Consider the following 25047-nt stretch of genomic DNA (forward strand, 5'->3'; position numbering starts at 1 on the left):
TTTCCATGCTCGTTATCTCAGGGTAAGCGCGCCTTCACTGAGGATTGATGGGGGCAGATATGGAGAGCCTCCTGACGCCTGTGCACAGGAGCCACCGCCTCAGTAAACTGCCAGTGTTATTGAGTTTGATTTGGTGGGAGATAAGAGAGGGGCTTTAGCGTTGAATCCTCTCACACACACAGACGACAAACCCAAAGACAGGTTCAGGCATGTCCAGACACGTCCAACACGCTTTCAATTCAAACATCCTGCACGTTCTCACAAACAAAGTCATCAGCAAGCCTTGTTAAAAGTGACCCAGCGACCCTGAGGAGGCAGCGGGGGGCAGAGCTGTTGGGAAAACTGCAGATAAATAAGATCGAGTTTGTGTAAAGGCTGATTTATACTTCTGAAAAGATGCACGTAAACGTGTCGCTAGAGCTTTAGGGATGAGTCGGAATTTTTCAAATCATCAAACAGTCACGAAATTAGGATTCTGGATTAGCTTCTCTCTCATATTATACCTATTTAAGAACTATTCAATGTCTGAACCCTATACTACACCAGAGGTTACATAATGGGTCAGCGTCTAATTTTGGTCAGAGGTTCTGTTCCATTTAGTCCACGGGTCACAACCCAAATGTTCAGAAGAGCCATTTTGTCCTTTCAATAAAAATCAAACCATCTTGGGAGCCACGACATCTTATTTCAGTTTTAGCTTTAGCTCAGCTATCGCCACTTTTCTCGCATCTCCGGCAGGAAACTTTTCTGCAAAAGTAGAACAGTTTCTTGTAAAACGTTTGATTTTTTACGAGGTTGAAGTCAGTTTCTCATTCACCAGCTTCTTGTTCGAATTTTCCCGTTCCACCTTAAATGGTGCCTGAGGTGCCAGAATGTAACTACTGCACCATTTAGGTGGAACGGGAGACTTTTTTGTGTTTGTTTGTCTCTCGTTGCAGATTAAACATATAGGGAAACCAGTTGGAGTGCTTATAAAGGTCCATACATCCCCAAATTATCGATGTTCGTCTTTAATCTTTCTCTCTGCCGTTCCGTTAGCTACTAGCTAGGCATTGTCTGTGTCAGGGTTAAAGGGTGAATCAGCAGTTCTACATTAACTCCAGCCATTTATTGTTAAACTATGTTGAACGATCAGCAGAGCTTTATTTTACTCTAAAGGAGGATTATTTTATTTTTACCTACTAATCTAATTCTGCTGTGGAGCTGAAACAGGGCAGTAAAAGAGCCACATGTGACTCCAGCGCTGCATGTTGCCGACCCCTGGTTTGGTCCAAATGAGCAAACAGAAAGACTCCTGTAGCCGTCTAAAGCACCGGTCACCAACCCTCCTCCTGCAGGTTTCACCTCCAACAAAAATGTAAAACACCTCCTTCAGCTAATCGGCTCCTGAAGGCAATAATTAGATAAATCAGGTGGGGCTGATTAAGGTTGGTCCTGAAGTCTGCAGGAAGAGCCAAGTTGGTGACCACTGGTCTAAAGGCTACCGCACACCAGATGAGAAATGCTGCACAGAGCAACTCTAGCACACAAGAGTTATTACAGAAAAATGCACATAAAAAGGCTTTAAACTCAACTCGTATAGATTTAGTGGAATCAGCATCATTTAGGAAATTCGTCACATTTGGTATCAGATAACTGTCTTTTCACAAACTCACTGTTTTCCAGCTAAAAGGTTATGATGTGAATCAGCTAGTGAGTCAATGTTAGCTAAAGTGTCTTAAAGCTACACTATGTAAGATTTTGGGATTTGGAGATTAGGCTATGCTTCGGGCCCCTTCCCCGAGCGGATGAATCTGATGACTGTGAGCATGTTGAAAAAGAATTCAAAGAGTCACTTGGTGAAAGATGTGTCTTTTGAGGATGTGTGTATAATAATGTGTGTATAATGTTAATGTTTGAGACCTGAACATCGAACCGGACCTTCTTTTTGAGTTTGTGCGTGTAAGACTAACATGAAGTGATGTATGACGTGGTGTGAAAAACTCCTCTAACTTTTAAATGATTATTTCAGGCATATTTTACCGTGTTTTTTCTCCTGACTCAGTATTGCTAATTCTTTTAGCTTTAACAAAAAAATATCTTACATAGTGCAGCTTTAAAGACCTTAGATTGGCTGCCTTCCTCAGTGCCAATTTCAAGCCACATGTCAACTACTACCAATTTATGGGCCAGGTCTGGATTTCATCTAGTACAGTAACTTGGATGCTACATGTCATCCGGTTGATGTGTCCAGCATGCGGTAACCTGTAGCTTTAGCTGGAAACTTATGTGGGGCCTTTTTAATATGTGAAGCACTTCCCTCTCTGCATCAACAACTCTATCCCCCCTCCCTTCCTTCCTCCCCCACAAGTGGGCACTGTTAGAACTCACATAACTTTTGGTGCTTAATAAGAGTGATGCTTTGCAGCATTGACACTGTGCCATTTTTTTGAGGGGGTGGGTTTGATTTTTCAAATATTTTTAGAAGGCGGCCTCAAATTTGACTAATCTGTAATAAGCATAGCTTGAAGACGTTTGCAGAGACCATGGCATACATCTTAACTATGTGTCATGCTAATCTGCAGAACTGTGCATCAAGCAAATGCTGATTGGCTATCTGGTAGTGTTGGGGGGTGGGACGAGACCAAAACAACACTCGACCCAAACCAGAACTAGCACAAAATCAAATAAAGCAGTTTGATGATCGGCTTGCAAAAGAGGTGCGATGTTACTAATATCTCCAGACTTTCCTCTTCATTTTCTGTACATTCTGGTTTGGACACTGCCCCCTAGTGCACATGTTCATATTACAAGCCTGTATGCTGGCAGACACCTATGGGAACATCTGCTCATGTTCGCAGATACTCAGATGCAGAAGTATAATTCAGCCTTTAGAAAACTCCTAATGCAAAATGAAGATTCTTGACACACACACACACACACACACACACACACACACACACACACATATTACAGTTCATTACAGTACCAGACAAAATGTTAGACCTGACTGAATGTGTTTTTCATAACCTTAAAGAGCTTAACCTAAAGGCTTATGCTTAAATGCTCGAAATTTATATTCTGAGGCGAATATAAATAGTGAAGTTAATGCGTATGTAAATAAATGTCTTTCAACGAGTAGTTCCCAGGAGCCAGCAAGGTCTCAGCGTGTTTGGATCTTCTTCAAACCTGTTGGAAAGGCATCCCAGGTGGCTGCTTATGAAAGCCAAGTGTGCGCAAAGCTGCATCAAGGCCATAGCAGGCTACTTTGAAAAATTTAAAATATGAGATATTTTGGACATTTTTTGGTCAATGAATGATTGTATATGTGTTATTACATTGTTCTGATGTCTCCACTATGATAGAAGTCTTCTATTAGGACATGTGTCCAAACTTTTGGCTGGTACTGTACGCCACACATACACAAAAATGGTCACTCAGTGCTAAAGCAGCGCTTAAAAAAATATTGTGTCTCATTTTGTGTCCTATTGTCCAGTTGTACTCTGAAATGGTGGTCTGCCACATCTGAATTGACCATGACGCTGGCAATCATCCCTCCATCAGCAGAGCACATCTCTCCATGAATGTCTCTGTTAAAATGGCAAGGAAAATGTCAGAGTCAAGGGGGCCACTCAGCACGCTCAATGGCAGAAACACAAAGGAGGGGAAAAAAACAAGGCTGTGTCCGTTATATATATTAAGATATATATCTCCCTAAAAACATAATAGGTCACAGCATCTGTTAGTAATCTGATGCGGGAAATTCCAGTCGCTCTCTGCACTTTACATCAGTTTAAAAAATAAAAAAAAATAAAACACAACCGAAGATCTATACATGGGATATATATAAAAAGTTCTGAACATCTTGGAAATTCTTAGGACTTTCCTGAAACAATCGATTCAGTGATTATCTTCACTCTTTTACAAAACTAGGCTTTGCAACGATGCGAAATAACACTTGCATGGCTGAGCGGGGGACAGCCTTTTTGGGGTTTTTCCTGTGTGTCTGAGGGAAGGTGAGTTTGCCCTTAATCGTTTGGGACGGCGAACCGAAGGAAAGAAAAAACTTGCAAGTATGAATCCTAAACCTCTAGTCATCGACCACATTCTCCGGCTAGTCTGGTTCCAACTTAAAAACAAGCTGATATTCCTTGGGGGGAGTGATGGAGAGAGTCCATAATGGTCCCCTTTCTCTTGGTGTGATGAAGACCGGATAGCTCCGCCCACCTTCTTCCCTTCTGTCTCTCTCTCTGAAGAAAAAAAGGCTTACACCATACACCTTTAGTGTCCTCATTGACCGTATCCTCCAGCAAGTCTGGTTCCACCTCAGGAATAAGCTCATATTCCTTCAGGGAACAGAGGGAGAGAGTCCAAAATGATCCCTTATCTCTCGGTGGGGTGAAGACGAGATGGCTCCACCCACCACCTTCCTTTCCCTCCCAAGAAAAAAGGCTTGCAATTGTGCACCCTACACCCCTAGTCTTCTCAAACCGATCAAATTCTCCGGCTAGTCTGCTTCAAACAGGTATTCCATGGGGAAAGAAGGAGAGAGAGAGAGTCCGTAATGATCCTCGATCTCTCGGTGAGATGAAGACAGGATGGCTCTGCCCACCATCTTCCTTTCTCTCTCTTCCTAGGGAGAAAAAAGGCTTGCAAGTGGGAACCCTACACCATTAGCCTTCTCACTGACCACTTTCTTCCGCTAGTCCTATTCCAATTTAGGAATAAGCTGGCATTCCTTGGGGGAAGAGAGAGAGAGTCTATAATGACCCCACCTCTCTCTATGTTAGCTAGCACCGCCCACAATAATCCTCTGTCTCTTTCCCTCTGCTTTTCTCTTTCTCTTAGAAGAGATCTCCACTGCGCTACCATCCGCTAACAATCTGATTCATGTAGTCCTCGGTGGGCAGGCGTGCCGTCCCCTCGCCTCCCTCATCCCGGGACATCCCGTGCGGGGCGGCCCGTCCACGGAGCATCAGCATCCTCTGTTCGCGGCGCTCCAGCATGTGCTTGTACATGTAGCGCTGCTGGAAGAGGTCCTTGGCGTAGTCGTAGAGGCGCATGTCCAGCTCGTTGAGCTCCTCAATGCGGCGGACGGTGCCCTCGTCCAGGTCCACGCCGGCTGCTCGTGTGCTGTTGTACTGCACGAAGGGCCGGATGAAGCGCAGACGGAAGGTGCGCTCAAACAGGTACTGCGTCTTGCGCTGGAACTCGGTCAGTCCGAAGAAGGCCATGTCACGCAGGTTCTTCTTGGCTGACTCCAGCAGGATCTGGGCGCGCTTCTTCTCAGGCAGCGTGGACATGTTGTAACAGCCCACCAGGCTCAGGTCGGCCAGCATGCGCACCTGTCGGTTGTTGGCCAGGTTGTACGGGCAATCCATGAACTGCTGCAGCGTGCAGCCCGACCAGTCCGAGCCCTCGTAGCAGGAGGGCAGCTCCTGAGGGGTGGGCGTGCGGCCATCGCACATGTGCAGAGATGTCTTCCACGTGGCACCCCGCTGCACGTGTCGCCACTCGCTCAGGTACCGCGACACAGGGTCCCGTAGAAGGGTGATATAATAGAACTTCCTGCAGGGAAACAGAGGAGAGAGCTCAGGTTAGAAGTGCCAAGCTTATTTATTTGTCCTATATAAGTGAACTAGATCAAGCTGCATTAGAGCTTCTGTCTTTTAGGTCATATGATCCTTGCAGATTCTCTGGGTGTCATTTTTCAGTGTTCAGTGCAAATTTTATAACAGTACACATGATGAAAATGTAAATACAATCTAAATATAATAAGAAATACAAGCAATACAATACAAGAATGCAAATTATACACAGTACCAGACAAAAGGCTGGGCCTGTGTAGATATTTAACTCCAAAAAATGTGAGTTTAAAAACAATCAAATCAACAAATATATTTCATTTCAAACTTTAGTGAAATTTTAAGCTGAAAAATGTTGAACCACAATCATCATATTATCCTAATTACTATGTATGCCTCCATAAAAATGAATGTTTTAATATTTTAATGTCCGTGCTTGTTAATACATTAAACCAATCAATTATGTAGTGAGGTAGGGTGGGTCTAAATAGCTGTATTTGGTATAAGGTAAAGGTAATTATTCATTCCAAATATTTTATATTTTTGTCCCATTTTTATTCTTAAATGTGGAAAAATGTTAAAAAAAAGAAAGAAACAAAACCCTTTCATGTCCAAATTTTTGACTGTACTGTAAGTCTAAATCAGCAATAACACCATCATGCTGCGGGTAACAGTCCAAACAGAGAAAGTCAGCTGAAAAAGGCAAACGCTGTAAGCTAAACCGTACAACACCACACGCAACAATAATGAAGTGCATGTGGGAGAAAGCTGCAGGGAGTGAAGCGGCACCTTCCTCCAGAAGTCTAGCGCTCCAAGCCCTGACTGCTCATACTACAGTCCCCAGCTACCAGCAGAATTTGGTCAAATATGGCAGCCGTGATGCTCGATGCCATCGGCAATCCTCTCACAGCTTACACAGTTTCTCTATGCTTCAGCTCCCACACCTCAGAAAGCACACACTACGATACCTACTGTGACTGCTAACACAAAACTGTTCACTGAAACAAACAGGAATATTCAAAACAACCCAAGATGATGTTTTGATTTTATGAAAAGGATGTAAACATAGATGAAATCAAATTTGAGAAACGATTACAGAAAAGGGTAAAAAAATAATTTAATTCAAATGATTCAGCGCATTATGAATTCTCAATTCAATTTCATTATGATTCTTCAGGAAATGACTGAATGAATCATGAGATCTTAAATTTCAGCAAAATTCAATCTGATTACAATTATTTATAAAATTATTATTGAATACATCATGAAATCTTGAATCAGCACAATTCAATTTGATTATGATTATTTACAAAACATTTAAATTTATCGTGAGATCTGAAATCTCACTAGGAGTCACTAATTCACTCACTGAGGTGTTGGTATAGAGTAGTGGGTACCACCTCTGACTTATGCAGTGTAGACTGGGGTTCAATCCTGGGGCAGCACCCTAAACTATTTCAATAAGAGTCATTGGGCAAGACTCCTAACACTACCTTCGCCTACCTGTGTAAAATGATTACAATTGTAAGTTGCTCTGGATAAGAGCGTCTGCGAAATGCCGTAATGGTGAATGAGCCAATTTGATTATGATTCTCTAAGAAATAATTCAGTGCATCATAAAAAATTCAATTAAAGTTTTTTAGGAAGTTATTTAATGCAGCACTAAATCTCAAAATATGATGGAATTTAATTCAGATTGTTTAGGAAATGGTTAAATAAATCATAAATGTCAGCAAAATTAAACTTGATTACAAGTCTTTCTAAATTCATTTACTGCATCTTGACATCTCAAATTTCACCAAAACTCATTTTGAATACAACTACGTGAAAAGGTATTGAACGCATCATGAAATCTTAAATCAGCACAATTCAATTTGATTATGATTCTTTACAAAACGATACAATGCACCACAAGATCTGAAATCTTTCTAGGAGTCAATTTGATTATGATTCTCTAAGAAATAAACCAATACATCATAAAATCTTACATTTTACCATGATTTACTTTAAATACACTTCTTTAGGAAGTTATTGAATCTCAGCATTTGACTGAATTCAATTCAGAATCTCAGAAAATGACTGAACGCATCACGAAATCTCAAATATCACCAACATTAAATTTGATTGATTCTTTCATAGGTTATTTACTGCACCATAAAATCTTAAATTTCACCATAGTTCAATTAAATTACAAATCTATAGGCAATGTTTCGATGCCTCATAAAACTTTAAATTTCACCAAAAAATAATTTGTTTTCAGTGTTTTTGGTACAAATTATTTTTTAAAGTGTGCTGAACGCACAAGACTGGAAGAGCTATTTATGCAACACATAAAAGACAAAAAATACTAAGCTTTTATTCATATTTATGTGAAAGTAGCCTGAAAAAGGCAAAAAATGTGTGTATACCTAATCAAATGCTGCTATAATCGAAAAACATGGATTCTCATAAAGACAGAATAACAGGGGTCCACTGTGACCCTATAAACCCTCCTGTCTGTAATTCAGCCCTCCAGCCTGTCCTAGAGACCCCGGCAGCTTCATTCTCTCCATCACCGCTCCTCTGGCCTGAACCCACTTCACTCCCAGCCATCAACATCTTGAAACATCATCACGGGAGATGAAAAAGCGCCGGAACATTCCTGAGTGTGTGTGTAATCAGAGATACCTGTAGTGCCGAGAGGACGGGGAGGGCTTTGACCTCGCTGACACACACACTCACACACAAACACACAGTCCAGGGGGAAAAATTCCTGCCTTCAGGGCAGAAAGAATAATCTCCTAAAACAAACAGGCACGCACGCATGGACATACCACAACTAGAAAAGTAAATACATACTTACAGATGTAGCTGGCTTTACAGCGATTACAGGAGAACGGTTCTGTCTAGCTCTCAGTTAACCCCTTAAACCCCTTTGGGTTCTTTTACCCTTATTATGAAAACACAAGTTAAAAAACGTCGGGGTCCTTTTTGATACTGAATTAGAATTTGGTTTCTCCTAGCTTTGGACAATCTCCAGATTAAAATTATTTCTTAAAGCTTCAGATCTGGAAAAAGTCATTCATGCCTTCGTGACATCTAGACTGGACTAATGTAATGCACTGTATTCTGGAATTAACATCTTAGCATCTCTTGCTTGTCTACAACTAATTCAAAATGCTGCAGTGCACCACAGAATCCAATATAAAATGGCATTGATGGTTTGTAAAGCTTTGAATGGTCAGGCACCTGCATATGTTGTGGACATGCTATATGTATGTGCCCTCGAGATCTTTAAGATCTGTGTCTCAATCACTTTGAACTGTTCCACGGTCTCGTCTCAAACAAAAAGGGGACTGTGCTTTTGCTGTCGCCGCACCAAGATTTTGGAATGGTCTTCCAAGTAACGTTAGGCCCCATCTGTGACTGGTTTTAAAACCAAGCTTTAAAGACATTTTTATCGATCAGCTGTTGAACTGCACACTGAGGTCTGTACACTGTGGTGTGAATGTATGATGGTGGGGATCGGAAGGTGGGAATCCTTTTTGCGTTTGATTGTAAAGCACTTTGGTTTTATGTCTTATTATTCAGTAATTACTAATATGGAATTCATGTAGTTACAAGAGTGAGGAACTGAGGTGTGGTTTTACCTTACAGTTAAAAAGATTAAAAGCTTAAAGAGGCCATATCATGGAAAACTGAATCCTCTGTGCTTTTTTACATAAACAATATTGATCTAGTGTGAAAACCTAGTTAAAGTTCCAAATCACCTCAGTCCTTATGGTCTATATATCGAAACTAAGCTACAAAAACAGCCTGTTTTGAAATAACTGTTTTTGTGGTGTCAAATATTTGGTTCCACCCATTCACAGTGAAGTTATAAGGTAATTTACATGAACAAAACCACTCACGAGAAAAAATAATAATACAAAAATGTCAAATATAAGCACTTTAAGTCTAATTATTCAGAAACCACTACGTAACTAAAACATAAGTCATATAGCTACAAGAGTGAGAAACTTGGGTGTGGGGCCACATACGGTGTCTTAAAAAGTTAAAGAGGCCACATCACGTAGGTCTAAAAGGTTAAATAGACTGCATTAAGGAAAACTGAATTTTCTGTGCTTTTTTTTTAAACAAAAGATATTGATTTTGTATATAAACAATTGAAATTCCAAATTATCCCAGTCCATACGGTCTATATTTGGAAAGTAAGCTACAAAAATGTTCTGTTTTGAAGTAATTGTTCTTATGTTGTCAGAAAATTGAGTCCCCTCCATTCACACTGAAGGCAACAATAAAGTACAAAAAGTCAAATATGGGCCCTTTAAGTCTAATTACTCAGAAACTACTATGTAACTAATACGTAAATCATGTAGTTACAAGAGTGAAAAACCTGGCGTGGGGACATACAGTGTCTTTAAAAATTTAAAGAGGCCACGTCATGAAGTCTGTACACCTAAAGAGGCCATTTTAAGGAAAACCGAATTTTCCTTACTTGTTTGAAATAAGAGAGTTTGCTGTAGTAAACATGGCTTAAGTTCCAAAACACAGCAGTGCTGCAGTCTACATGTAGAAACTACGCTGCAAAAATGGGCTGTTTTGAATTCATTGCTTTTGTGATGTCACAAAAACCAAGGCATTTGCTGCCAAGTGGCACAACCGTCTAAGCGTTGGCCCTATCAGGAGATCGTAAGTTCGATCCCTGGTGATGCTACAGCAATTAGTGTCCGGGAGTCCAAGAGAGCACAAGTGGTCTTGCTCTCTCTGGGAGGGTACAATGGAAACCCTAACTAGTGGCTGGAATTGGAGACGACTACATTTGGGAGAAAACTGGGGGAAAAAAAAACAAGGCATTTAACAATACATGCCTATTCACTGTACAGCGGTGTAGCCCCACCCAATCATGTTGAGGTGATAAGGGGAGTTCCTGCCAGGACTGTAATGAAGCACAATACAGGGCAGCCAATCAGAACTGAGGTCATTTACATAAATCAGTTTTAAAAACAGTAACAAAAACAGCCTGTTTTTAAAATTAAAAAAATATACAAAATGTAAAATATGAGCCCTTTAAGACTATCTATTGAGATACTACTGTGTAACTAATATGGTAGTTTGCAGCAATGAGAGTGAGGAATTAATTCCAGATCGCTCTGAAAATAAAGGAAAAAAGTAAGGGAGGTTAGTTGAGTTGAAAGTGTGTGTGTGTGTGTGTGTGTGTGTTAGGAGGTGCCGATCTGAGAGGGAAATCTCCAGGCTGTTCCATCCCCAACGAGCCAGACAGAATGAGCTATGAGGCGCAGTTTAAACAGACACATCTCCCCGTCCCCACCCAGAGCCGCTTCTCCGCCAACATGACAAGATGGATGCAGTGGAGAAGCACAATCTACTGCACACAAACCCTCCATTTAACACAGCATCTCAGACAGACCAAAACAAACCCAAGAACATCTCTAATATCTTTAATATTTTATACTTCAACGCCACATCAAGCAGCAGGTTGTTAGGAATGTGCTGTGGTGCTTGACAGACAAAACATGCACCCATCAGACTAAACAAAGACAGAACAATTAAAACAAAGACTCTTTTCACTCTACAGTGGAAAACTACTCACTCAAATCACTGGAGGGAACTTTGTAGGAGAAATGTAATGTGTTCTTTTGTACCTTTAAAACAGAAGAGTCACTTTATGGGTGGGTCAATACGTTGGAGGCTATGTGGATCACAAAACACCACTTACTACTGCACATTTTAGGAATTCCCCATGAATACATGGGACACTCAAAGTAAATATGTGTTTAAAGTATCTTTAGCAACATTCAATGAAATGAGCTTCGGCCAATTCCATCATAAATTATTTTCAATATTGATACCAATACCGATTTCAATACCGTTTCCTTAACAATACTTTTTTCCAATACCTTCTTGAAAAAAAATCCAAAAGTGGGTGTGGCTTGAAGTGCTGAACGTGGGTATAACTGTACTGCAGACTAATCAAGAAGTCCTGATGTTAAAAAACATGTATATCGTCACTGTACAAAGAAAACCAAAGTATCTCAATTTTTGTAAATTTTCATTTCCTTCATCATTTGAGCGCAGCAGCCGCCCTTTACGTTGTGTGAAAAATTTCATGATGACTGGACCAATAGAAATGCTCCAAAATTGCTTAGAAGATGGAGATGCTTGTTTTTCTTTGGACAGTGACGATATGGAATGTAGACAGCCAATCAGTAACCTAGACTTTGGAACAAGAAATTCTTATTGGCTCACAATTGTTGACAAGACTGACTATGAGTGAAATTTGGTATTGAATAATACAAATTCTTACTTTGAGGTACTGTGGTTTACTGTGGTATAGTATAGTGGGTAACACCTCTGCCTTCTACGCTGTAGACTGGGGTTCAATCGGCACCTGAGTAACCACCCTACACTATACCAATAAGAGTCCTTGGGCAAGACTCCTAACACTACTTTCGCCTACCTGGGTAAAATGATCACATTGTAAGTCGCTCTGGATAAGAGCGTCTGCCAAATGCCGCAAATGTAAATAAATACTGAAATAATCATCAAGGAGTTGAATTTCGATACCCATTCCGAGCCATGAAGGATGTTTTTATATTTGAAAAAAATTACCTTTTATCTAAAACTCTGACACATACTATTCAAAACGACCGGTGAACCAAAATTCCTATATATATGAGAACTATAAACACTCAAAAAACCCTTTGCATCATGAAAGGGTCTTCAGAATGTGCCGTAGATCTATATGGAACATTTTTTGAAAAGGGTTCTATATAGCACCAAATATGGTTATTCGATTGTAGCCTATATTGTTGCTTGTTAAGTGTGCTATGTAGAACCCTTTTCAAACCCTTATACAGAACCATCTACAGCACATTCTCCATCAATCTGAAAAACGCTTTCATGCCGCAAAGAACCCTTTAATCAGGCAAGGGGTTTTTTGAGTGTTCATGGTTCTTAATAGAACCATTTTCTTTACTAAAGAACCCTTGAAGAACCGTTGTTTTTACGAGTATAACAATAGAAGTACTCTTTAGTGCTATAAAGAACTCTTTTCAAAAAAAGGTTCTCCTTAGAACCATCTACAGCACATTCTCCATTAATCTGAAGAACCCATTCATGATGCAAAGAACTCTTTAATCATGCAAAGCGTTCTTTGAGATTTTATGATTCTGTAAAGAACCGTTTCTTTACTAAAGAACCCTAAAAGAACCATCTTTTTTAAGAGTGTAGGATCAGGTTCCATGTAACCGCAGTGATCAGGAGACAGAAGATAACGCTGACTCCAGATCAGAGCTCTGTCTCTGAAACCTGCTAAAGATGGGTCACTAACATTTTCCTGGCCTTGGATCAGGCTCATGCAGCGGGACGGCGCTGAGATCCACAGAGGTCACCACACGACACGTGGCTGGCATTCAACACTGTAACACCCCCATGCTGGCCTTGACTGAGAGCTAACACACACAGCAGCTAGCGGCAAGGCTGCCACCTCGCCACGAGTAAATAAGGAGCACACTGGAAAACACGGCATCCTGGCAAGTGAAAGCATCTTTATATCTAATATTACTCGTGATCAGACGGCTGTAAGACTGTAACTGTAAGATCAAATCACATTTATTGACACATCACATCACACAGGTGCGAAGGTGAGTGAAAATCTTAGGTGCGTAGCCCCCTTGTAGTACTTAAAATACAAAAATACATAAAAATTGTCAAAATATACACATTAGACTCTAAATATACACCAGTATTGCACCATTTCTAATGTACAGTTTTTCTAACAGTAATATAGGTTATGAAATAAAAGCTACGACATGATTTAACTATTTCTAGACATTTTATAGGCATATTTATAGAAAGTGATCTTATCAATGATCTTAAACATGCAAGATAATTTCGCTTGTTAAAACTAAGCAAATATATCTAGAAATTGGCTGGATGATCTCAGAACACTGCAATTATGTAAACTATGCATTTAAAAGTTTGGAAGCACCATTTAAACATTAAAAATCAGTGTTTTCAATAATATAAAACCGATCTGGTTGCAGGGAAGAGTATAAAAAGAGTGTAATATTAGTCCCGTGGAACAGGTTTCAATATATAAATAATCAGTAGAAAGCTGAGAAGCTGTGAATAAAAATTAAGAAATGCTAGACGTGTCTGAAACGATAAACTGAGAAAGCTGCACAGAAATGAATTTCCGGAATTTATAACATTTCAAAAGTGGAGATCAAATCTCAAGACAGAGAAGAATTATTATAAACAGGTAATTACACTTCTCACTCAAAGAATTCTTTAAAATAAAACATCTAAAAATACCTGTTGTCAAATAGTTTTGGGAAACATGGATTTATACTGACTATTTAATGTTATTATTGTATATAAAATAACACACATTGTTAATATGGCCAGCAGTTACAAACTTTTGGAGGGTAGAGAACATTCAGTGAGAGTGTTTTTGAGAAAGCTTAAAAAGCACCACAGGATTATAAAAGAATTAACATATGTTTGGATTTACATCACATGGTCTCATTTCTCTCTTAGTGACTTGAAGCTATTGAGGAAATCAAGGCAGCTTAAAGTTAAAGTTTAAAGTCTCTTTTTTTTATATGATAGTTTTTTTATAAAATCAAAACGTCTTTAATGTCATTAATGTTGTTAGGCTGAAGCTATTTAATAACCAATTCTTGATGTTCCTTTTGAAGCCTTCCACATCCATATAGCGGCAGACTCCAGATTCAAATAACGCACTACTATGGGCTCAGTCACAGGGTAAGAACCAAAACAGGGACATGAGGCACTCTTCATGGTGGCAGACTCCAGGCTCAAATAACACATGGCTATATTCTTATTAAAAGAAATGGGCCTAGAACATATACTTGAGGAACTCCGCATAGTGGCAGACTCCAGATTCAAATACTGCACAGCTATGGGTTCCTTTTAAAGCCTTCACCCCTTTTGAAAGGTGGGGGAGGTAATAAAATCTTATTTTAAACAGAGTTTAGCTCACAAGTAGCAAATCATATCACATCAGCCACCAACAAGTAGGCCTACATCTCTGTTTTCATCACATTTATCAGTGTAGAAACAGTGTGTGACTTATGGCCTTAACTGAGGAACAGATTAAAGTATAAGATTTTAACTCAAATTTTGCAACAGTGGAACAAATTGTGCTCCGTAGCCACTTGCTAGAGCCTCAGTCTGAGAAACTGCACACTGAAATTCACTGGCGCTGGAGCATGTGCGCACAAGCATGTGTGTGTTTGTATTGATTTTGTTCATAATCGAAAGTTTATCCACACATCCGGTGAGTCAGAGGCTTAACTGGGTGGAAGACCAACAGTTGCAGATCGAGGAAATCTTCTCAATCCAGCGCCTGATGTTTGTGAGTTTCTTCTCAGAGCTTTATCACAGAGCATCAAACCTCAATTTTGGCATCTTTACAAAGAATCTAACAGCAACAAAATGAACTAGCCAACAGAACTCAAACGAACACGTCTTTCTTTAATGTGGTATTTTATTAAGCCATCAAAAGGCGTATTATTTTGAGAGTCTACAACAAAATCTAATTAGACTATTTCAGCATCAACAATGCCACCTGCAGTACCCAGAGCATACACATGGGGGCAGTATGCACATATGAACTGCAGCGTGAAGGAGAAAAGCAAACTTTGGCCACTACTTTGTGGCCTCTGGTCATAAGTAGAAGTAACGGAGGAGACACGCGACTGTGTGCCATGACATTGGAATACGTGTTCACCCCACCTCGACAATTTATATAATCTACAGTGAGAGGAGAGAGAGGGTTTGGGGGAAAGCGACAGGAGCAGGAGATGGGTGAGTAAGAGCTGGAGGAGGAGGAGGAGGACCAAAGAGGAAGTGAGAGGATGTAGAGCCGTAAATAGCAACTGTAGAGCTGAGCGTAAGGGGAAAAAGACAAAAAGGAGAAAGTGAGGAAAACGAGAGCGGCCTTGTTTATAAGAACCCGCCTCTGGTTTAACTGGCACAAAAGGCAGAAAAAGAAGAATGCCACCATTCATCCTCCTTCTTCCCATAAACACACACATACACACACACACACACACACACACTCAGAGAAGGAGAACATCCCCACACAACGGGAAACTCTCACTATTCTTGTCTGGCACCTTCATACATTTTCAAATCTAATCCATCTCTGCTCAATAGCCCTTTTCCTTTAATGTCCCTCTCTCTCTAAAACCCATCCAGCTCTTTATCAGCCTAAATCACCCTCTTCGTGCTCAGGGACAGTGCCCCCGAGCCCATTATCATTAGCAAGCCCGAGTGGTCGCGGCCAGAACTGAGCTGAGCTTGCTTTTTAATAACCCTGCTCCCCGTTTCCACGGCGATTAAACTCCAAGCCCATGCACACGCCCCAGCAGATTAGAAGATCCTGCTTGACTCCAATAAGACGGTAATGGCTGGCCTGCCCACTCTCTAAAACGCCAGTCAATACTAATAACGCACGACCGTGGCCTTATTAACAGGGACGGACCCAGAGCAGAGACTTGAGGCACTCCGCATAGCGGCAGACACCAGATTCAAATTACGCACAGCTATGGCCTCAGTCACAGGGTAAGAACCAGAACAGGGACTTGAGGCACTCTTCATGGTGGCAGACTCCAGACTTAAATAACACATGGCTAGGTTCTTATGAACAGAAACGGGCCTAGAACAGAGACTTGAGGCGCTCTTCATTGTGGCACATTACAGACTCAAATATCACATGGCTATGTTCTTATTAACAGAAACGGGCCTAGAATAGAGACTTGAGGCACCCCACATAGCGGCAGACTCCAGATTCAAATAATGCAGAGCTATGGGCTCATTCACAGTGTAAGAACCAGAACAGAGACATGAGGCAGTCTTCATTGTGGCTCATTCCAGACTAAATAACACTCAGCTATGTTCTTATTAACAGAAACGGGCCCAGAACAGAGACTTGAGGCACACCGCAGGGTGTCAGCTCAGACACTAGCTGTCTATATTGTCTTAGAAACCCGATATGATGCAAAAGAGCACTGAATCCAATCCACATTTGAGGCAATGTTGATCGGTCAAACTAATAAGCATCTAACACGCATGAAGAATGTTTTCCTCAAGGCTAAACGCAGGCACATTATTCAGCCGAGGCAAGCTCTCCAGTGTGTTTGTGTGTGTGTCTGTCTGTATTGATTTTGTTCATAATCTGTGTGTGACTAAAGGTTATTCACACATGCAGGGAGTCAGAGGCTTAACCGGGTGGAAGACTAACAGTTGGAAATCGAGGAAATCTTCTAAATCCACCGCCTGATGTTTGTGACTTTTTCTCTTGGTGGTAAAAAATCGATTCAAACACATTTTACACATAATGCGAAACCTCAGTTTTGGCATTCTGAGAACAAAGTCTCTGAACAGAAAATTACAGAGTATGAGCAACACCGTCTAAAATATCGCTTCTTGGTGTGATATTTTATGAATGCCTCAATAATGCAGGCTTACTATTTGTTATGACTACTCGTCAAGTACTATGAATTATTTGTGAGTAGTATTAAACTAGTAATGTAGTTAATGAGTGAGGAACTGAAGTGTGGGCCCAGATAGGAGCAGTTTAAGGGGTTAACTGCATCATAAAGACATTTTTGGAGCTAAAAGTGAATGTGGGGGAGCTATCCTGGTGTAAGATGAAGTGATGGCTGGCGGGACAGACAGCGTCTGAACTCCAGAGCGTGTGGTTGAGGGACTCCAGGATGGGGTCACAGTGAAACACGTTATTCACGGCGGGCAACCTGTCTCCAGGGTGACAGCCCGGAGACGAGCCGTCAGCAGCTCCAGTCAAAACACAGCACCACATGCAAATCCAGCAGCCAAAGAATATGATGAGAAAACAAAGGCCCGCTCGCAGACAGCGGACTGCTCGGGTTTTGACAAGTCACACATTTTGACAGCGCCGACATGCAACGGCTGTGGAGAATGTGAGTCTTTTTTTCCCAGCCTGGACACACACACATACACGGAAAAGGAAGAAAAATATGTGCCAAATGGAGTGAGGAAGGAACAAATAGTTTATTCTGAGAGAGGGATACAAACTCACACTCACTAACACAGATCGTTCATCTTCATTTGTTTGTTCATTTATGCATCCCAGTTCCAGTACTGGTTTGAAACTGGGGAAGTGGAGCGCTGGTGCATTATTCATGCAGGGGAAAAAAGAGAGACTAAGCCAAATGCTGTAGAGTTCCCTCGACCTGCCGCTGCAAATGGCCTCTAAACATCTCTGGCGAATCACACTTACGAGAGCAAGTGAATAAGCCCCTTCTTGTTCTTCACACCAAGAAGCTGCTGCAGATGCTGAGACAAATGCATGCTAAAGATCCTTTCCCAGTCCAGGAGATGGAGGGAAAATGGAGTCTTTTTGGCAGAACAGGGACTTGAGGCACTCTCCATCGTGGCAGACACCAGACTAAAATATCACATGGCTATGTTCTTATTAACAGAGACGGGCCTAGAACAGAGACTTGAGGCACACCGCAGGGTGTCAGCCACTAGCTCAGACACTAGCTGTGTTAGAGCCCTGATATGATGCAAAAAAGCACTGAATCCAATCCACATTTGAGGTAATGTTGATTGAGTTCACATAACAAGCCTAGCTGCTCATTCCGATCTTTCATTTGTTGTTAGCATCCAAATCCATATGTGTCATTAGCGTGAACAGACCTCTGCCCTGCAAGGGCTTGCATATGGCCAATTCAACGTCAAGCTAACCACTATCGTTCCTGCTGCTGACAAGCTGTGTGATACAGTGATACAATCAGCTCCACACTTACTGGCAGCCATGTGGTCAATTAGCCCACACTGAAAATATGAGAAATATGAGAAAACTGAAATTTTTATTGAGGTATATTTTGTCTAGGAAAAAAAGCCTTATATTAAACAAAAACCAGAGGTGTAACAGCTACTGGATGCTTAGAAATTCTTATGAACAAAATGTAATTGAAGCATATTGCCATTTTTAAGTCAGGGACTCTTAAGTCATTGACCATGACTTCTTGTTTCACTGGGGTATATATACAGATCCAAATTCACTTTGCAAATGCACAAATGAAATGAGACGAAAGTGTGTTAACCTTCATAAATCCAGCAATTTACAAGCATGAAATATGTAGTATTCACTGTTAGGATAATTAATAAGAAGTTAAAAACAACCAGACCTGTAGTGAACCTGCCTGGAAGAGGATGCTTGTTTATTTGACCAAGAGGGGCAAACATTTGACCAAGAAAGGTCACCAAGTCACCAAAACCACAATTAGTTGCCACCCCCCCCCATGCCAACAAACCGCGTCAGAAGAGACCTTTCTTTCATCTAACCACAAACATAAGTGCCTGGACTTTGCTAGACACTCCTAGAACTTTGACTAGAGCTGGGTTCTATGGTCAGACAAGACAAATACAGAGCTTTTTGGCAACAAACACTGAAGACATTTTTTCATGACCTTTTACCCATTTTAACCAAGAGTGCCAATGATTATAGAGCTGACTGTATGTGCATGAACAGAACTATGATTTGACCACTTATTACGTTCGCATGGCCATGTCTCAGATGCATGTCTTTTCTAGGAAATGAAAAAGTGATGGTAACACTTTATTTGGAGTGGTCCTTTGTAGATGATTGATGAACCCTCAACTGATCATCAGTAACACATCAACAACATGTCAGTGAAGTAGCAGTAGTGAAGCATCTGAATATACTGTAAAGTAAATATCTTGTAGATGTTACTTACATTACTTACATTAAGTAGATGTATTGTTAATACATTAATACATTAACAATAATGTTACTTCCATTAGGCAAAACCTAACCTTACCCAACTTTACCCAAAACCTATCCCTCACCCTGGCCCCAATCCTAATCCTAACCTCAACCTCAACTCAGAACCTAATCCTAACCCTCACCCGGGCCCTAAACCTAACCCTAACCCTCATATGTTTTTGACATGTTACTGAGAGTCTGTTGAGTGTTTGTTTCATCTAAAAAGGAACACTCAAAATAAAGTCTCACCAAAATTATGCACTCAATTTACTTGACTCAAATGGGTATATCATTTCCACAAAAAAAAATATATATATTCCATCAACTCAATAATGAAGTACACATCAAGTGCATTAGTTCTGAATTCGAATTCAGAACCATCAGCCAACTGTGTTTGCACACTGTGGAATTAGACCTCCGCATTTAACCCATCCGTGCAGTGAAACACCCCACAACTGCCCCATAATTACTTGCATTACTTTTATAGTGTACATTTGATTGTGTGTTCACACAGCTTTGACAGAAATCAGACACGTGTCACTTCCAGGCCTGTAATGTGAAGGTAGCTCATCTGCAGATGAGAAGCAGTCCATTCTGAATGGATCTATTCTGGAGAGCTAACCTGAAAATCCATTAGCACAGAAACTCATCCTCATGAGGAAGCCTGAAGGACAATGGCTGGCTGTATCTGCTGCATCCTGACGGTGACTCACAGCTCGGTGAATACGGACGTTTGCATAAACTCACCTGAGAGGAAATGCACACGCATCTATATGAAGCTCTAATGCTTGGATCTTGCAAAAGCAAAAGCACTCTGTGACCCACACTGCGTATCCATGGCACCATAATGATGATGATCAACATCATCACCATCGTTTTTCTTAGCAAATACAAAATTTACCAGCAAGGCATTGCTGCCACTATGAAAAATGATGCATTTTTAATTCAGTGTTTTCTAATTCAGAAAAAAAAACAGTTGGGCAATTCAAACATTTGTTATTTTTTATTGATAAACGCAGTTATCTTGTGTTCTAAAAGTACTGACGATACCCATGATATGCTAGACTGTAATTTATCACAGTAACAATAACTTATCGCTGTTGTTGGATCCGTTTTTGACATAATTTGAAAATGCCTGTTGTCCTTTACATCGTGTGTACATTTCACAATGAATGGACCAAAAGAAACGGCCCAAAATCACTTGTAAAAAGTCTGGTTCCATTGACTTACATTAAAAGTAAAGTATGTTTTTCCTTCTTCTGTAAAGTTACCATTTTGGAGATATGAGGTTTTGTTCCAACAACAGAGATAGAGTCATATCACCCACCCTAATTTAAACCATCATTAACCCAGTAAAGGAGAGTCCCTTGGCTGTGCTCTGGGAATGGTACTGTAATGCTTTGTGCCAGAATCACATTATTAAGTTTTTTTTTTTACCCACATAAAATAGCAAAGCTGTTATGAAAGCTGGAGGGAGCAGAAGCTTAGTACTTGATACGTGGCTTTGATTAAGAACAGATCCATACATATTTCATTAACTGACCATCTGAGATGAGATGACATCCTCACTGTTTTCACTTTGTGTGTGTATATGTCTGTATATGTGTGTGTGTGTGTGTGTGTGTGTGTGTGTGTGTGCGCATGTGAATGGGTGGTGTTTTTCCTCTAATGAAAGTAAAAGTTAATGACACTGGAAATAGCTGCCAAGACCTCTTGGCAGGCTGATGGAAGTGGGGGCAGAGGTAATTAACACTAATGACACAACAGGTGATCCCTCTGCTCTCTGCCTCTGCTGACTGGACACCTTTACACCACTGACCAACAGTAGAGAAGAATAGAAAGGACAGGAAGAAAGAAGACAACAGAATAAATGAGAACAGGAGAAAAAAAGAAATGAGAAAAGAAGAAGAAAGAGAAGAGATGGAGAGAGGAAAAGACAAGACAACAGAAGAGAAGACAACAACAGGTAAGAGAAGGAAAGAAGATGAAAAAGGGACGAGAAAAGAAGCAAAAACAACAGGTAAGAAATTAGAAGAGAAGAGAAGATAAGAAGTTCTGCCGTACTTTTATACTGAACTCTTTACCTCCCATGTTCTCATATCAACATCCTGTAGATGTCTAATATAATCACGACTCCACCAGATCTCCTCCTGACAGTTTTCTGCCGGAGTTGTAACATCAGTCACTGGCTTATCATTCCTCTGTATGATCTGTCCAACCTCATCATAAAAACTTGTATCACAGGGGTTTGGACTGGATTTCTGTACAGCTGCTTTGAAAAAGCATCATAAACAATGTTGTAAAAGTGATAGCAGTGAAGTGAACGAGAGAAAACAGAGGACAGGAGAACATAACAATAGAACAGAAGGGAAGAGAACAGAAAAGAAGAAAAGGATGAGATGAGAATAGAAGAAAGGAGAGGAAAGGATGGAAGAGAAAAAGAGAAGAGATGAGATGAGATGAGATGAGAGAAGAGAAAATATGAGATGAGGGAAGAGAAGAGAAGAGAAGAGAAGAGAAAACATTAAAAGATGAGGAGAAAAACAGAAATAAAGAGAACAGGAGAACAGATTAGAGAATGCAAGAGAATAGGAGAGGAAAGGAACGAAAGGAAAAGAGAGACAAAGAAAAGAGCAAGGACGAGAAGAAAGGACTGATAGGGAGAATAGAGAAATTAGGAGAAAAGAACAGAAAGGGAGAGGAGAAAAGAGATAAAAGGAGGAAATAAGAAGGGAAGAGAAGAAGAGAAAAGAAGAGAAGAGGGTGAGAAGAAGAGGGGAAGAAAAGAAGAAAAGTGAGGAAAAGAGGAGAAAAAGAAGAGGACAAGAGAATAGAAAAGAAGAGGAGAGAACAGAAGAGAAGAGAAAAGAAGAAGAGAGGAAGGGAGAGGAGAAGAGAGGAGAAGAGAGGAGAAGAGAAGAGCAGAGAAGAGAAGAGAAGAAAGGAGAGGACAGGAGAAGAGAAGAAAGGAGAGAAGAGAAGAGAAGAGAAGAAAGGAGAGGACAAGAGAAGAGAAGAGAAGCGAAGAAGATAGAAGAGAAGAGAAGAGAAGAAAAGAGAAGAGGAGAGGAGAGGAGAGAAGAGAAGAGAAGAGAAGAGAAGAAAGGAGAGGACAGGAGAAGAGAAGAGAAGAAGACAGAAGAGAAGAGAAGAGAAGAAGAGAAGAGAAGAAGAGAAGAGAAGAAAGGAGAGGACAGGAGAAGAGAAGAAGAGAAGAAAGGAGAGGACAGGAGAAGAGAAGAGAAGAGAAGAGAACAAGATAGAAGAGAAGAGAAGAGAAAAGAAGAAGAGAAGAGAAGAGAAGAGAAGAGAAGAAAGGAGAGGACAGGAGAAGAGAAGAGAAGAGAAGAGAAGAAAGGAGAGGACAAGAGAAGAGAAGAGAAGCGAAGAAGATAGAAGAGAAGAGAAGAGAAGAGAAGAAAAGAGAAGAGGAGAGGAGAGAAGAGAAGAGAAGAGAAGAGAAGAGAAGAGAAGAAAGGAGAGGACAGGAGAAGAGAAGAGAAGAGAAGAAGATAGAAGAGAAGAGAAGAGAAGAGAAGAGAAGAGAAGAGAAGAGAAGAGAAGAGAAGAAGAGAAGAGAAGAGAAGAGAAGAAAGGAGAGGACAGGAGAAGAGAAGAAGAGAAGAAAGGAGAGGACAGGAGAAGAGAAGAGAGAGAAGAAGATAGAAGAGAAGAGAAGAGAAAAGAAGAGAAGAGAAGAGAAGAGAAGAAAGGAGAGGACAGGAGAAGAGAAGAGAAGAGAAGAGAAGAAGAGAAGGCCTCTCTCTGGCTCTGTGGTTGTGAGGAGTGTGTAATGGAGCAGTGGGTGGAAATTTCTCCCTGTCAGCAGTCGGCCAGTAAAAGTGAGTAAAAGAGGCAGAGGGTGGAGGGAATTTCAATTAGATTACTCCGACTATCAGAGCCACTACGGCTGCTTCAGCTTGTGGGATGCATTTAAAATCTGCCTCTGACTCTGAGTGCATGTCAGTGCGAAACAGCCCGGCTAACAGAGGGCACGGCCACTTCTGGAGATAGAGCAGAGAATGGTGAGCACCGAGTGCATTTGAGATCGAGAGAAGAGACAGAGCGAGAGAACAGGGCATGAAATGGGGAGAGCCTCTTGCTGCAGGAAATTCGTGACCAGCTGAAAGCAGGCATGATTCTTCCTCCAGTTCTGGCTTTGGCTCATCCCAATAAATCACAGCCCCCTAAAAGTGCTCTCAGGATGAGGGCTTTCCAGCTCCTCTGAAGCAGATGGTGCACACGCTGCTCAGGTGAAAGCTCAGAGCCACCCAAAGTGAGCAAAAGAGCACATCTCATTATCCCTCAGATGCCCTCTGCCACCCTTTTTTCCGCTTTGCCTTTGTCCTGCCCGGCTCTCCTCACTGCCCGGAAAATATAGACCCATGCAGTATTCAGTGTATACTGATGCAGTATACAGTACACAGTACACAGTATGCTATTCAGAAAACTGCCTTTCTCTCTGTTTAAACGAGAGAAACTTAAGTAAAGCGTATAAGCTAACAACCAAGCGAAAGCTAACCAAGCACACTGAGTCATTAACCGGCCCTGGCAGCATCCCTTGATGCACTTTCAGCAGTAAATGAATGCAGTAAATAAGAACCTCAGTGTCTTTTAAGATGTCGTCACATAAAAGCTGTATGTTTTTAATCTAAGGACACAGCGGGGTCGACCGAAAGGTGACCTGGGTACGTAGTCCTCGCTTGTGCTGTTGAGTTTAGTTCTGTTAGTGATGTGGCAGTCTGGGATTGCTGAACGGAAGGGTGTCAGGAGTGTGCAGAATATTAGGACCACACCCAGACATTCAAACTTTGCTGGATGTTTAATTTAGCATCATCCAAACATTTATGGTTTACACTGTCTTCCCTGGGATTTTCAGCAAATTGTGATGCAGCTTGCACAAAGCTAATTGGTGAGGTATAATCCTCCATTACTTATTAGCAACATTAGCAGTGCGGCTCCAGTGCCAAAAGCAGGCTTTGGACAACAAATATGTCTTGGCCGATCGACCATATCTGAGGTAAGTTCCCCGTTCAGTGGTCCACAGTGCAGGCAAAATTCCAGCTTACTCAATAGCACCATAACTCATAACTTCCATAATGTCACATGGCAACCTCGTATGCACGCAGGAGAGGGGAGTAAAGCCGAGGCGGAGGTAAATAACCAAAGCAGGGTGCCCTGCTGCCTCGCCAGGCCTCTCATAAAAGCCAACATCTTTAATCCGAGCAGGTGTTCCGCATCAGTGCCGGTGATAAATAATGGCACAGGCCGATGGAAACTTCCGGGTGGAGTCTGTCAGTTTTAGTGGTGGCAGGTGTGCCAGCACAGGGGAAGCACTAAGCCACAAACACTGCTGGAATTCAGCACGCTCCCCGGAGTTCTGGAAAGGGGCGACCCCGTCTAATCATGGCAGGTTGCGAGTATCACACAGGGCAGGCCTGTGGATTTACACATAGGCTGCTCACTAGGGCACCTTTCCTCCTGTGCGAGAGAGAGCAGTGCACTGTAAGGCTCAGTGTTGCGAACCAGCAATACGATACGATACTCAGCATCATTCAGCGCGTGATGCTGCAGTTGGATCACAATATCTCCTCTGGTCTTAGCTCCATACAGAAGCTACACCCATCAGGCATAACATTATGACCACCTCCTTGTCCATTTTATCAGCTCCAC

The 25047-nt window shown here is 41.3% G+C and overlaps 1 protein-coding gene across 1 annotated transcript in view; it reads right to left on the reverse strand.

The window, feature by feature from the left end:
- Positions 1-1165: 1165 nt before the first annotated feature.
- Positions 1166-25047, reverse strand: part of hs6st1b (heparan sulfate 6-O-sulfotransferase 1b) — a 126808-nt gene continuing 102926 nt past the window's right edge. The window contains exon 2 of the mRNA XM_036558258.1: positions 1166-5547. Within this exon, the coding sequence (XP_036414151.1) occupies positions 4845-5547 (703 nt within the window). The 3' untranslated portion in view covers positions 1166-4844. The remainder of the gene's footprint in view (positions 5548-25047) is intronic.

This window comes from Colossoma macropomum, unplaced genomic scaffold, assembly GCF_904425465.1.
Source record: "Colossoma macropomum unplaced genomic scaffold, Colossoma_macropomum, whole genome shotgun sequence".
Lineage (NCBI taxonomy): Eukaryota > Metazoa > Chordata > Actinopteri > Characiformes > Serrasalmidae > Colossoma > Colossoma macropomum.